Source organism: Fusarium vanettenii, assembly GCF_000151355.1.
Source record: "Fusarium vanettenii 77-13-4 chromosome 2 genomic scaffold NECHAsca_18_chr2_1_0, whole genome shotgun sequence".
Classification (NCBI taxonomy): Eukaryota; Fungi; Ascomycota; class Sordariomycetes; order Hypocreales; family Nectriaceae; genus Fusarium; species Fusarium vanettenii.
The window spans coordinates 2,626,173-2,638,490 of record NW_003315867.1 but is presented as its reverse complement, the minus strand read 5'-3'; the positions used below and the strand labels follow the sequence as shown (position 1 = coordinate 2,638,490).

Below are 12,318 nucleotides of genomic sequence, written 5' to 3'. Positions count from 1 at the left end.
GGTCGTCCTTTCAGCCAACGATATCCATCAAGACCGCCTCCTTGATTCGCACCCCTCGTTTTGGTACTAGCAGTTGACTCTGCGGACCCCCCTTGGACCCGGTCACAGCCAGCTCCGTCGAGCTCGACCCCCCAAGCCCAAGCCTCAAGCCTCCCCAAAAAAGGCTCCCTTCAAATTCTCCTCGTCCACCCGCTCTCACTCGTTCGTCGCGCCCACACCCCTGCTCTCACTCATTCTCCACTGCCAGCTCGTCCTCGCCAATTGGTGGCGCTCCGCCAACTGTGTCTCGTCATCGTCGAGGTGCCCTGGTGCCTTTGTACCTTTTTAGTTTCGCCCGCTCGCCCTGCCTCCACGAGCTCCCCAGCACCGTGCCGTAGCGGGTTACGGCCATCCATCTGGAGCGACAAGGTCTATCCATCCATCTCTTCTTCTCGCCTGCCCACCGCCAAACAATTCCCTTCCAGCCTCGACGTCGCTCCGGCACTTCTCATCCTGCATCTGTCAACTTCCTTCGACATCGCGGGCTGTTCCTCTGCCATCCTCCCGACAATACTTGCTCCGAAACCTTCAAGCCTCAAAATCGCATTACCTCGGCCGCCACAACCGATCTTCCCATCCGCCCTTGCCGCTCCCGATTGCCTCTGCACATAGCTACCTCGCCGTAATTCTGCCGCATTCAGCCGTTGATCATCATTGAATCCAACAAATTCGACACGAAACCACGTCTTTATACCGAGAAACCCATCCACGGCCATCTGATTCTCAGGGATCTTCACATCCCTCGACGCCGTTAGCTTTCCTGCAGACTACTGCGAACGTCATGCGCTTCTAAACGTCGTGTCGCGCGCACCCGAATTGAACCCGACCTCGATTCCACCATCCACCTCGCGTGAGAGAGCCGACTGTCGCTCGCGTCGCAATTTGGCAAAATGGGCGCCTGCATGAGCTCGAGTAATGAGGAGGCGGAGCAGAAGAAGAAGAGTCAGGCCATCGACAAGATCCTTGAAGAAGATTCTAAGCGACTACGGAAGGAATGCAAGATCTTGCTGCTAGGTAAGGGCGTTGATGGCAGCTCGTGCAGCGCTTCCCAAGGTGCATCGTATTGACCAAGCCATAGGTTCTGGTGAAAGTGGAAAGTCGACCATCGTCAAGCAGATGAAGATCATCCACCTCAAGGGCTATTCAGAAGATGAGCTGTATAACTATCGGCCCACTGTCTTCAAAAACCTCGTCGAGTGCGCAAAGGCCGTTATTATGGCCATGCAACAATTCGAGATCGAACCCCAAAACGAGGAGAACAAGGCGCACGCCGAGTTTCTGATGGAGTATCAAGCCGAATCGGGCCCTCAAGCACAGATTGACCCGAAAGTCGGCGCTGCAGTACAGTCGTTATGGAATGACCCAGCCAAGGATCTCCTCATGGAGCATCAGACAGAGTTCTATCTCATGGACTCGGCTGAATAGTAGGCTATGACCGTTTTGCCTTGGCACAAACAGATACTAATTTTGCTCCATCCAGCTTCTTCCAGGAGGCGCTGCGAATAGTGGGATCCGACTACCTTCCGAACGAGATGGATGTCCTCCGGGCGCGAACCAAGACAACAGGTATCTACGAAACGAGATTCCAGATGGGGCAGCTGAGCATCCAGTGAGTTTTGACCTGGACGTGAGCACCAAGTCTATGTATTAACGCCGATATAGCATGTTTGACGTGGGCGGTCAACGCAGTGAGAGGAAGAAATGGATACATTGCTTTGAGAATGTAACATCAATCATCTTCTGCGTGGCATTGAGCGAGTACGATCAAGTATTGCTCGAGGAAAGCAGTCAGGTGAGCTACAGCAAGGCTAGATCCCCGGCTCTTTGCGCTAACGTCAAGGGCAGAACCGAATGATGGAGAGTCTCTTGCTGTTCGACTCGGTAGTCAATTCGCGGTGGTTTATGCGAACTAGTATCATCCTGTTCCTCAACAAGGTGGATATCTTCAAGCAAAAACTGAGCAGGTCTCCCCTGGGAAACTATTTCCCAGATTACTCAGGCGGCAATGATGTCAACAAAGCAGCCAAGTATTTGCTGTGGCGCTTTAATCAGGTCAACAGAGCACATTTAAATCTGTACCCTCAGTAAGTGGCTCGCGTAAAGAAGCAGAGGGAATTGAGACTCTAACACTACATCAGCTTGACACAAGCAACAGATACGTCAAACATCCGGCTCGTCTTTGCAGCAGTCAAGGAGACTATCTTGAATAACGCACTTAAGGATTCGGGCATTCTCTGATTGCGAAGCGCTGCGCATTTTGATTTTCGACCATGATGTTAGGACACGGAACTGTGGGCTGGCGTCGAGAGCATTAACCGGAGTTTGGGGACATGGGAGGGAGGACGACTTCGACTTTACACGATCATTGTTTTATTCCGTTGCGACACAGCGTTTCCTCGTTTTGGACGCTCACCTCTGATCAATATCACTCACTCACGATCGAGTTCATTTCTCTATAATGCCGAGAGCGCGGCAACGATGGCGCAATGCGAGTGCTCGAGACGCAAGCGAACCCAATACAGCAGATGTCAACCAAGGCTTCCCGAACACAGACGCGCTCGGCACGAGGACGATTTCTTTGTTGGATTATATTTCTTGCTCTGCTCTTGCCTTGCTTTGTGGGCCAATAGACCTTGTGAGAAGTCGAGATTTTGGGCTCTGGATCTGTTCACCCAGGCATGGAGCTCTGTACGAAATGAGAGGGATGGTTATGAATAGCGCCTGAATGGCAGCGCGGAGCTGCTGGTGGTCGGTATCTGGTTTCGTCGTCTTGGGGCCAGGAAGGGGGTACAAAGCGGAGACATGACCCTAGTCACATTCCTGTGGCTTCTGTCGGGTTTTCAGAGAGATAGAGCAGGCGCATGGGTTCCAGGGAGAGTGGTGTTTACGGAGCTGGACGGGAACGTGTGCAGGGAAGCAGGTCAAGGTTGGCATGCTAATGGATTGCTTCATTTTGCGCAGAGTACATAGCCCTCGGTCCAAACGAGACGAATTGATGACATTGGGGGTGTGCGTCCGTCCACATTGGCCAAGCATGTATTGTTTGTTCGGGAGAAGGCAATCAGGGGCAAGTGAAAGAGGACCTTTGTTGGTGACGCAACGAGGCTGGTTATTGAGCCCAGGACAATAGGTTGATTACCTGGAAAAGGACGGAGGTGGCTTGCCCAAAGATGGTTGGATGATGGTATATCGGCCGAATGAAGACGCGGACTAGACAAAGATGGGCTTTTACCTTTTCTCCTTCCCCTGCTGCGGTATCTAATAGGCAATTAGGACAGAACACGTCCAATCACCTCATCTTGAGTATCGAGCTATCTCTACTCCCAGAGCAACAGAAGTTTCACGATGGCCAAGCCAGGCCGACCCAAGGTTTACATGCAATAGGGTTTTGGCCAGGAACAAGAGCTAGGCAGTGAGGCCTTTAAAGTTGCACTTAGAGGAAGAGGGGAGAAAGGCTTGGCAGATGGGGAGTGGCCGGGAGCTTTGACCGATCGATGGAGCAAGCCAGGTCGGTCAGTAGAATGTTAGTTAGCAGGAAGATGGCGTTGCGAGAGATGGATGTTGTGGCCCATGTGATGGAGGCTTGGAGGTCAGAGGTGGATTGGTCAACGGGGATTGGTCAACAGAGTAACCTCCACCTCGAGGTGGTTTCAAGAGAGGTTGACAATAAAGAAGCGGAATGGGGGAGGCGCGGCAGCTTGCATGAATACAATGGAGCTTGGTTTGGCAGCTCTCAACGGGGCTGCGTCAGGCCACAGCAACTCGACAGCCATTTGGTGCCGATCTTGGTGCTACATGCAGCATGTTGGAAGACGCCCAGGTGTACAGACAGTATGTGAGACGGGACGGCGAGCAGGGGGCAGAACGTTTTGCGCATCCGTTGCCATCCATATCTTGCTTCTCTGCCCCAACGGCTGGGTCTGCCTGGGGAGTTGAAAGGCCGAGCCCGGCAATGTTGGTAAACCGTCTCGGGCGTTACCCGCTGGCAACCTATGCTGGAACGCAAATAGTCACCGGGGGACGGGTGCATCAGAGACATTCTAGATCTTGGGGTTTGTTACGAGGCGTTCATGTGTACGTACCACAATCTTCAAAACGGTTGCTCCATGCTCCTGCGGCACCAGCAGCAGCATGTACGCAGTACGTACAGTATGTAGGCGACATGTAGGATGATAGCGCCGCCAATGTCTGGCGGTGGGATTGGGCTCGATTTGCCAGAAAAGGTCCGTCGCATGGATGGCAGACTCCGGACGCCGCGGCCCCGCAGTCCGTGGTGTAAGAGGGGGCCGCTAAGGCGAGCTTCCCTCGTGTGCTTGCTGGAGGGGGTCGATTGGGATGGAGCTCTGCTGCAACTGCAAGCTGCTGCTGGCTGGGATAATGGGGTCCGAGATACGGTCTGGATTCGCAGCCAGGACGACCATGGCTGGCATGAGGAGCAGCCATGAGCGCTGGCCCGTGAGAGAGAAGGGTCAACTCGCAAGGAATGCGGCGGTGCTCACCGGCCATTGCAGAGGCTCTGGAGGCTCTCTCTCAAGGCCAGCCGGGTGCTTGGTTGGAGGGGCAATGCTGAGGTTCCAGTCTTGTTGTTGCGTGGGTGTGGGCGTCTGCGGGGGACAGCATCCTATTCCAAGGTTTCATGCTGCAGCATCTCCCGTTCACTAGGGTAGGGTGTCGGACGCGATGCGATGCGATGCTGTGCTGCACGCGCAAGCTTGTGATTATGATAATGGCGGCTGCTTTGGAGGATCCAAAGGTGTGTGCTTCGACAATGTCGTCATGCCACCGAGTGCTGCCGCGGGGGAGGTATCATGGCTCTCACCAGCTGAGCACCACGGACGGTTACTGAAGGCATGGCAGGTATGTGCTCGCCGTCGTCGGGGTAGATCAGAGGGCGGCAGGACATTAGCGGGCAGACCGACGCAAAAATAGACGAGACGAGACCCGGGGAAGGGCTAGGAATTGATGCTATTGGCATTAGACCGAGGGGGTGGCCAAGAGGGGAAGTTAGACCAGCAGCTGTTGATGAGGCCGGTAGGTATGGAGATGGAGGGGGAGGTTGTCATGATGGAGGAGAAGCTCCTTCCCACATCCATTGCTCAAGCTACTACTTCATCCCTCCCTCCCTCCTCCCACGTTCTTCCTCTCCTCAACTCGGGTTGTCATCCTCACCGACTTCCTTTGATCTTATCCTGTCCTTTAAGCATCAATTTTTCCTTCCATTGACACATAACCCGCCTATCCGCCACCTCTTTTTGAATTCTTCCTCCCCCTTGTCATCTTTGCTCCATCTCTTTTGTTGACTCCACCGAGCTTCCCTGCTCCCCAAGCTTCGTCGGATCCGCCCAGCTCTAAGAAGCTTGTCGGCCGCTCGCTTCCTCCGACGGCTTCATCCGCTTCAGCTTCCTGTGTTCGGCGGATTTGCGCGAGAATTGTGCCATTCTCTGCCTCTACCGGACCATTCGGACAGACTCGTCCCTCATTGCTCCCCGAATCCCTATATATCTCTGGATTCTCACCCTCCACAAGCAGGGCACGCAACGAGCTACTGCGACTTTACCTTGCACCTCCGACCCCGCTCCCCCACCCTAAGCTGTGGTGCGTCTCGTCTCGCCTGGCCAGTCGCCTTATCTGACGTACTCGTTCTGTGGCATCAGTAAACCTTGAGGTAGGTGATCTGATCTGATGTTCGCTTTCGCAGAGACAAGGGACCTGCGAGTCGCCATTACTTAACTCGAGTCGCGGGCTTGCCCCGAGGCCACCAACTCTTGTTCTTCTTCTCTTCTCAATTCTTCCCTCCTTCACCACTTGAGCGTCATTTGACTAACAAGCGAGTGAAATCCGCAAAGGTTAGCAGCAATGGCGTCCGAACAGCAGCGATTGCCTACCCGTGAGAGGCGCCCCTCCACGAGTGCCCCCATCGTCGACATCCAGGGTGCCGTTGGCCCCGCAGGCATCTCTCGCCCCAAGCACACCCGAACCGCGACGGGCTTTGGCCCTGGAGAGATCAAGAGCTTTGAAGGTATGTCTTTATCTCTATTTAATTAATTCGGCGTTTTCCTTGTACTTTGGTGCCATTGTGCCGTGTCAATGGCTCTCGCCGCTCTCTGTCGCGGGCATTCTGTTCCCTCAACCTGTGCGGCTCTGAGCTCTCGCTTACACTTTCCGAATAGCTTCGATCCCCGAACCCCAGCGCGAAGCATGGAAGCGCAACCAGTCGAGTGGATTCACTGGCAAAGATGGCTTCGAGAAAGAGGTTGTCCGTCATGTCGAGACCACCCTTGCCCGGTCCATGTTCAACTGCGACGAACATGCTGCCTACTCTGCCACCAGTCTAGCTTTCCGTGACCGCCTGATTCTTGATTGGAACAGAACTCAGCAGCGTCAGACATACCGCGATTCCAAGCGTGTCTACTACTTCAGTCTTGAGTTCCTCATGGGCCGCGCCCTGGACAATGCCATGCTGAACGTGGGCCAAAAGGACACTGCCAAGGGTAAGAAGGAATAGGTCCAATCTTATGACTGCCTGCTGACATGAACGTGTAGCCGGTCTCGCCGACCTTGGCTTCCGAATTGAGGACATCATCAGCCAGGAAAACGACGCTGCGCTGGGTAACGGTGGCCTCGGCCGACTCGCCGCTTGTTTCCTTGACAGTCTGGCCTCTCTCAACTACCCTGCCTGGGGTTACGGTCTTCGATATCGATATGGAATTTTCAAGCAGGAAATCATCGACGGATACCAAGTCGAGGTGCCTGACTACTGGCTCGACTTTAACCCCTGGGAGTTCCCCCGACACGACGTGACTGTCGATGTAAGTACATAGGATGAAATGAAGTAACTGTTACTAACCTAGACTCTCAGATCCAATTCTTCGGCAACGTCAGAAAGACTACTGATGAGGATGGCAAGACCCTCTCCATCTGGGAGGGTGGTGAGATCGTCCAGGCCGTCGCCTACGATGTCCCCATCCCCGGATATGATACGCCCACCACCAACAACCTGAGACTTTGGTCAAGCAAGGCCTCAGGCGGAGAGTTTGACTTCCAAAAGTTCAATAACGGTGACTACGAAAGCTCGGTCGCGGATCAGCAGCGAGCCGAGACTATCAGCGCTGTTCTGTACCCCAATGACAACCTTGAGCGAGGAAAGGAACTTCGCTTGAAGCAGCAGTACTTCTGGGTTGCCGCCTCCCTATACGACATTGTTCGCCGTTTCAAGAAGGCTAAGCGCCCCTGGAGGGAGTTCCCTGAACAGGTGGCCATCCAGCTCAACGATACCCACCCTACACTAGCCATTGTTGAGCTGCAGCGAATCCTCATCGATATTGAACACCTCGAATGGGATCTCGCTTGGGAGATCGTGACTAGCACTGTAAGTTCTAATGTTATATGAGTTAGGCTGTTACAGTCTAACAATTCTCTAGTTCGGCTACACCAACCACACTGTTCTGCCGGAAGCTCTTGAGAAGTGGCCCGTCGGTCTGCTCCAGCACCTTCTGCCAAGGCATTTGCAGATTATCTACGACATCAACCTCTTCTTCCTCCAGAAGGTCGAGAAGGCCTTCCCCAACGACCGAGACATCCTTCGCCGTGTGTCCATCATCGAGGAGTCCCAGCCTAAGATGGTTCGGATGGCGTACCTCGCCATTGTCGGATCTCACAAGGTCAACGGTGTCGCTGAGCTGCACTCAGACCTCATCAAGACCACCATCTTCAAGGACTTTGTCGAGATCTATGGCCCTGACAAGTTCACCAACGTGACCAACGGTATCACTCCTCGCCGCTGGCTCCACCAGGCCAACCCTCGTCTCTCTGAGCTCATCGCCTCCAAGTGTGGTGGCAATGGTTTCCTGAAGGACCTGACGACTCTCAACCAGCTCGAGAAGTATGCTGAAGATAAGGAATTCCGCAAGGAGTGGTCCGAGATCAAGTACGCCAACAAGGTCCGACTTGCTAAGCTCATTAAGACCGCCACCGGCGTTGTTGTGAACCCATCGTCGCTTTTCGACGTTCAAGTCAAGCGAATCCATGAGTACAAGCGCCAACAGCTCAATATCTTTGGTGTCATTCATCGATACCTCACTCTCAAGGCTTTGTCTCCCGAGGAGCGCAAGAAGGTTGTCCCTCGTGTCTCCATCTTCGGAGGCAAGGCTGCTCCCGGCTACTGGATGGCGAAGCAGATTATTCATCTGGTCAACGCCGTCGGATCTGTGGTGAACAATGACAGTGAGATCGGTGACCTCCTCAAGGTCATCTTCCTGCCCGACTACAATGTGAGCAAGGCCGAGATTATCACTCCGGCCTCGGATCTGAGCGAGCACATTTCCACCGCCGGTACTGAGTAAGTTACCATGGAGCATACGCTCCACATCATTAAAAGACAGCCGGCTAACAGGTCATCTAGGGCTTCGGGTACCAGCAACATGAAGTTTGTCCTCAACGGTGGTCTTATCATCGGTACTTGCGACGGTGCCAACGTGAGTAAAACTTGATCATTTTCATATAGTAGACTAACTTTGATATAGATTGAAATCACTCGCGAGATTGGAGAGAACAACATCTTCCTGTTTGGCAACCTCGCGGAGGATGTTGAGGACCTTCGCCACGCCCACCAGTATGGCTCACACACCATCGACCCTGACCTGGAGAAGGTATTCGCCGAGATTCAGAAGGGCACATTCGGCTCAGTCCACGACTTTAGTGCTCTGATCGCGGCTGTGCGTGACCATGGTGATTACTATCTGGTGTCGGATGACTTCCACAGTTACAACGAGACTCACCACCTTGTTGATGAGGCGTACAAGAACCAGGAAGAGTGGATCAAGAAGTCGATCATTTCCGTTTCCCGCATGGGCTTCTTCAGCAGCGACCGCTGCATTGATGAGTATGCGGAGGGCATCTGGAATGTGGAGCCTTTGGTTGTCCACGACTAGATCATGATCATGATAGAGGGGTAGATTAAGGGACAGGGATAAACTCGCAAACGGCGTAGGTTAGAGGTGACAGGGCAGGTTGGAAGAGAGGGATTTAGGCAGATTGATGAAGGGTGATTGGGTCATGAGAAGTGTTCATGGCGGACAGGCTTTCCCTTTGATAATGAAACGAGCATGATACACATCTATTGACAGAGTACGTTTAACGCTCGTACAATTTGTGCCGGTTTCGTAGCAATGATTTTGATTTTTTTCTATTTGTGAATCATACCAACAAGTGTCTGGGGGCTAGACATACCATGCCAGGGGTGAATATGGGCGAGCATGTGTAGTCTAGCTTGCCAAGCACAACTGCTGCAATTCCCCGTAGTGGCCAGGTATAGCTTATGGCAACGAACATCCACTTGAATAGACATGCCAGAAAGAAATGATTGGCAAGGTTTGGGGGAGGGCCATGCAACTATAAAAATACGCTGTGGAGTTTAGAGGTCACGCGTCAAAGAGGGTGAGGTTCTAGAGAGGGTTCGAGCACTAGCATCTCGGGTGAATACCCACCAATTGGCTTTTGTCATGTGTAGGTCAAGTTCAAAGCGGGAGGAATGACACGACTGTTGATATGTGGTCATATTCTAACGTTATTTGGACCTGGGGGGTCTTGGTAGAAGGAGATGGGTTGTTCGTAGCCAGTGCAAGACCCCTAGCCCTACGTTGGGGATGCCCGTGGGATGGCATTGCTGAGGCAGAAACGCCCCAAGAACGGTCGCAAGGTCTCATTTACGTACTGTAGACAGTGGATCAGACGTTACTCGGTACCGACGAGCTGGATCGCTCGGCAAGGCGGCCCCCTCGGCCTGTTGGCTCTGGAAGGATCCCAAGATGGGGCATCAGACGCGCCCATGGCGAGCATTTTAAGCACTACACTGTCGATCAAATGGTCTCGAACGGAGGGAGGGGCTTGGGTCGATCCGCGATGCGTGATGGGTAGGGGACATCTCTGCTGGGTTAGGGGAAGGGCCAAGATGGATTCCGAGATGGGAGGTGGATGGACGGGACGAGGTTGAGGATCGACAGGGCAAGCTCAGGAAGCTAGGGATGGACAGCGATGATCCTGGGCTGGAGACAGGCGTCTTGTATTGCTATTTGTTTATGTAGTCTAGACAACGGGGGAGTTGTATATGAGTGTTTCTGTTTCTCCGTGGTTGAGGCGTGTAAGTCAGAGATGATTAACATTTTGATCACATTATGTTATATCTACTGAAACAACGGCGATAACAAAACTATGAAGAGAGCTGACTGTTTCATTCCTCACCCAAGAGATCTGGTTACCTTTACCAAGCATCGCAGTCCAGGGCAGGTGTTGTTGATGTTGGTAATGGATCCATTCCCAGTCCTCAATCCTGTGGGACCCAGACAGACAGGGGACTTCAAGGCAAAGTTGGTGGCTTATGCATATGACGTCGGTGCCGACAGTTTTTCTGGGATCTTGAATAAGTAATTGCAGCGTCGCAGCGCGTGATGAGGAGCCAGAATGGATACAGCAGAGGTGCAGTAACCAGGTAGCGGGATGGGACGTTGGCCGCTAGATGGGACAAGACGTCCACTCGATTTGGGGGGGGGGTAAACGGCGGGGGGTTTAACTTGAACCCCACTGGCAGGTTTCCCGGGCCCTGTTCGATCCGCGCCTTGATTTCACGATGAGCGGGAGAGGTCTTGCGACAGGGTGAATCGACGGTCAAGGTACCTTTGCAGCCGAGTTATGCTGGCGAGGTACAAGGCGGCCGTCCAGAAGCGGCTCTGGTGATGGGTCCTTGGCCCGTTGGAGGAGGGGAAAAAAAAAGGAAGAAAAGGGGGGGTCTAAGCGCTGCTGCAGGACGTGTGCTGTCAAGCTAGCACCCCGGCGACAGGGGTAGAGGTCGGGGTGACGTCATGGGCGCCGTGTAAAGCAGCAGCGCGAAGCAAAGAATGCCAGGTTTCTGCGACGTGGGGAGAAGACAATTATGATGAGTTGAAGCTGTAATTGTGCGATAAGTTTCGGGAGAGGGGTAGCAAAGCATGAATCATGTGCTTGCAGTATCATCCCGGCAGGGCACGGCAGGGCAATCAATGCCATGGATGCATTCATGCCTTTTGGTTTTCTGTCTGCTTGGTGTGGATTCCATCATGGCAGCCATTCATGGCGACCATGAAGAGGAACGTGATACAGTACATGAGAGAAGCAAACAACGTTGAAGGTAGATGGCCTCGTCTCATCTAAACTACTACGTATGTATGTCGCCGAGATTCACTCTCCGACTCAGCTCTCATCAGTTGTGATAGAAATTCATCAGTTATCAGCAACACCGACATCAGACATCTTAACCAAGACATGCCCATCACCAGGAGAGACTTGCATAAAAGGGTTCAGTACCTAGGACCCTGGTTTCGTCACAAAGTTCAACCAAAGGAAAAAGATGGACGCCATTAGGCCACCCCCCTCTGTCTATCATCAACTTTCTCATGTTTGAATCTCCCATCTCCACGTAGATCTCGATCCCCTCACTCCCCCGTAGCGCAAGTGTCCTCCCTCCACCATTCTGCCCACAGAAAAGACGGAGGAAAAAACCACAGTGACAAGGGAAGAACAAGAATCAAGCGGGCCCTTCGCTTTAGAAGAAAAAAAAAAAGCAATCAAGCCTCCCCGGAGCTGTTGTCCCCCCTCCTCCCCCACCTTGGCTGGGAAGCGGGACAAGACAAGACAGAACAGACATTGTGCAGAAACCGGCGGTGCGCGCATCCACGTCGTCCATGGCTTGCACTTGGTACCGAACACTACTAATATACCCTCCTTCCCAGATGGTAAACTTGATTTCCTTCTCGACTTTGCCCATTTTCTCCCTCCTCTTCCTCCATCTACCTACAGTTTGCCTCGGGATCCATTCCTCCCTCCTCGGCGTCCCGTGATTCCTACCTTACCTACCTAGACACAAGCTTAAAACCTCCCCTCCAACGGCACTTTGTTCAACAGACAGCGCAGAAGCCAGCGATCGACATTTGGCCGACACTCGAAAGACGCGACTCGATCCTTGTCCCTTTTGCCCGTTCCATCCTCCCTTGGGCTCTTCACCGCATCGTATACCCGCCCTCCTGTTGCTTTGGGTTATTGCGCCGATAGCAAGGTAAGCCTACAGCACCTCTTCCAGAGACATTGCTCCCCGGAGACACTCTCGGGTCCATCATGTCTAGAATATTCCCCACGCACGGCGCTGCATGCGTCCTGCTCCCGCCACTGCGGGAGATGGCGCGCGGGCTCAGTCCCAGCCTAGCCAGCCAGCGGTAAAGCGAGCATTGGGGGGCACGATGGTGTCAAAGG

The 12,318-nt window shown here is 53.3% G+C and overlaps 2 protein-coding genes across 2 annotated transcripts; both read left to right on the top strand.

Moving 5' to 3' along the window:
- Positions 1-929: 929 nt before the first annotated feature.
- Positions 930-3,059, top strand: NECHADRAFT_66597 (uncharacterized protein; the record flags this gene model as incomplete). Its single annotated transcript, XM_003046635.1, has 6 exons — positions 930-1,053; positions 1,118-1,463; positions 1,520-1,648; positions 1,702-1,831; positions 1,885-2,123; positions 2,178-3,059. 6 exons carry the CDS (start codon positions 930-932, stop codon positions 2,275-2,277), a joined length of 1,068 nt encoding a protein of 355 aa, XP_003046681.1. The 3' UTR covers positions 2,278-3,059.
- A 2,836-nt stretch (positions 3,060-5,895) lies between these two features.
- Positions 5,896-9,182, top strand: NECHADRAFT_58355 (glycosyltransferase family 35; the record flags this gene model as incomplete). Its single annotated transcript, XM_003046634.1, has 7 exons — positions 5,896-6,058; positions 6,210-6,530; positions 6,583-6,848; positions 6,899-7,408; positions 7,461-8,377; positions 8,441-8,513; positions 8,562-9,182. 7 exons carry the CDS (start codon positions 5,896-5,898, stop codon positions 8,967-8,969), a joined length of 2,658 nt encoding a protein of 885 aa, XP_003046680.1. The 3' UTR covers positions 8,970-9,182.
- Between the last annotated feature and the right edge of the window lie 3,136 nt (positions 9,183-12,318).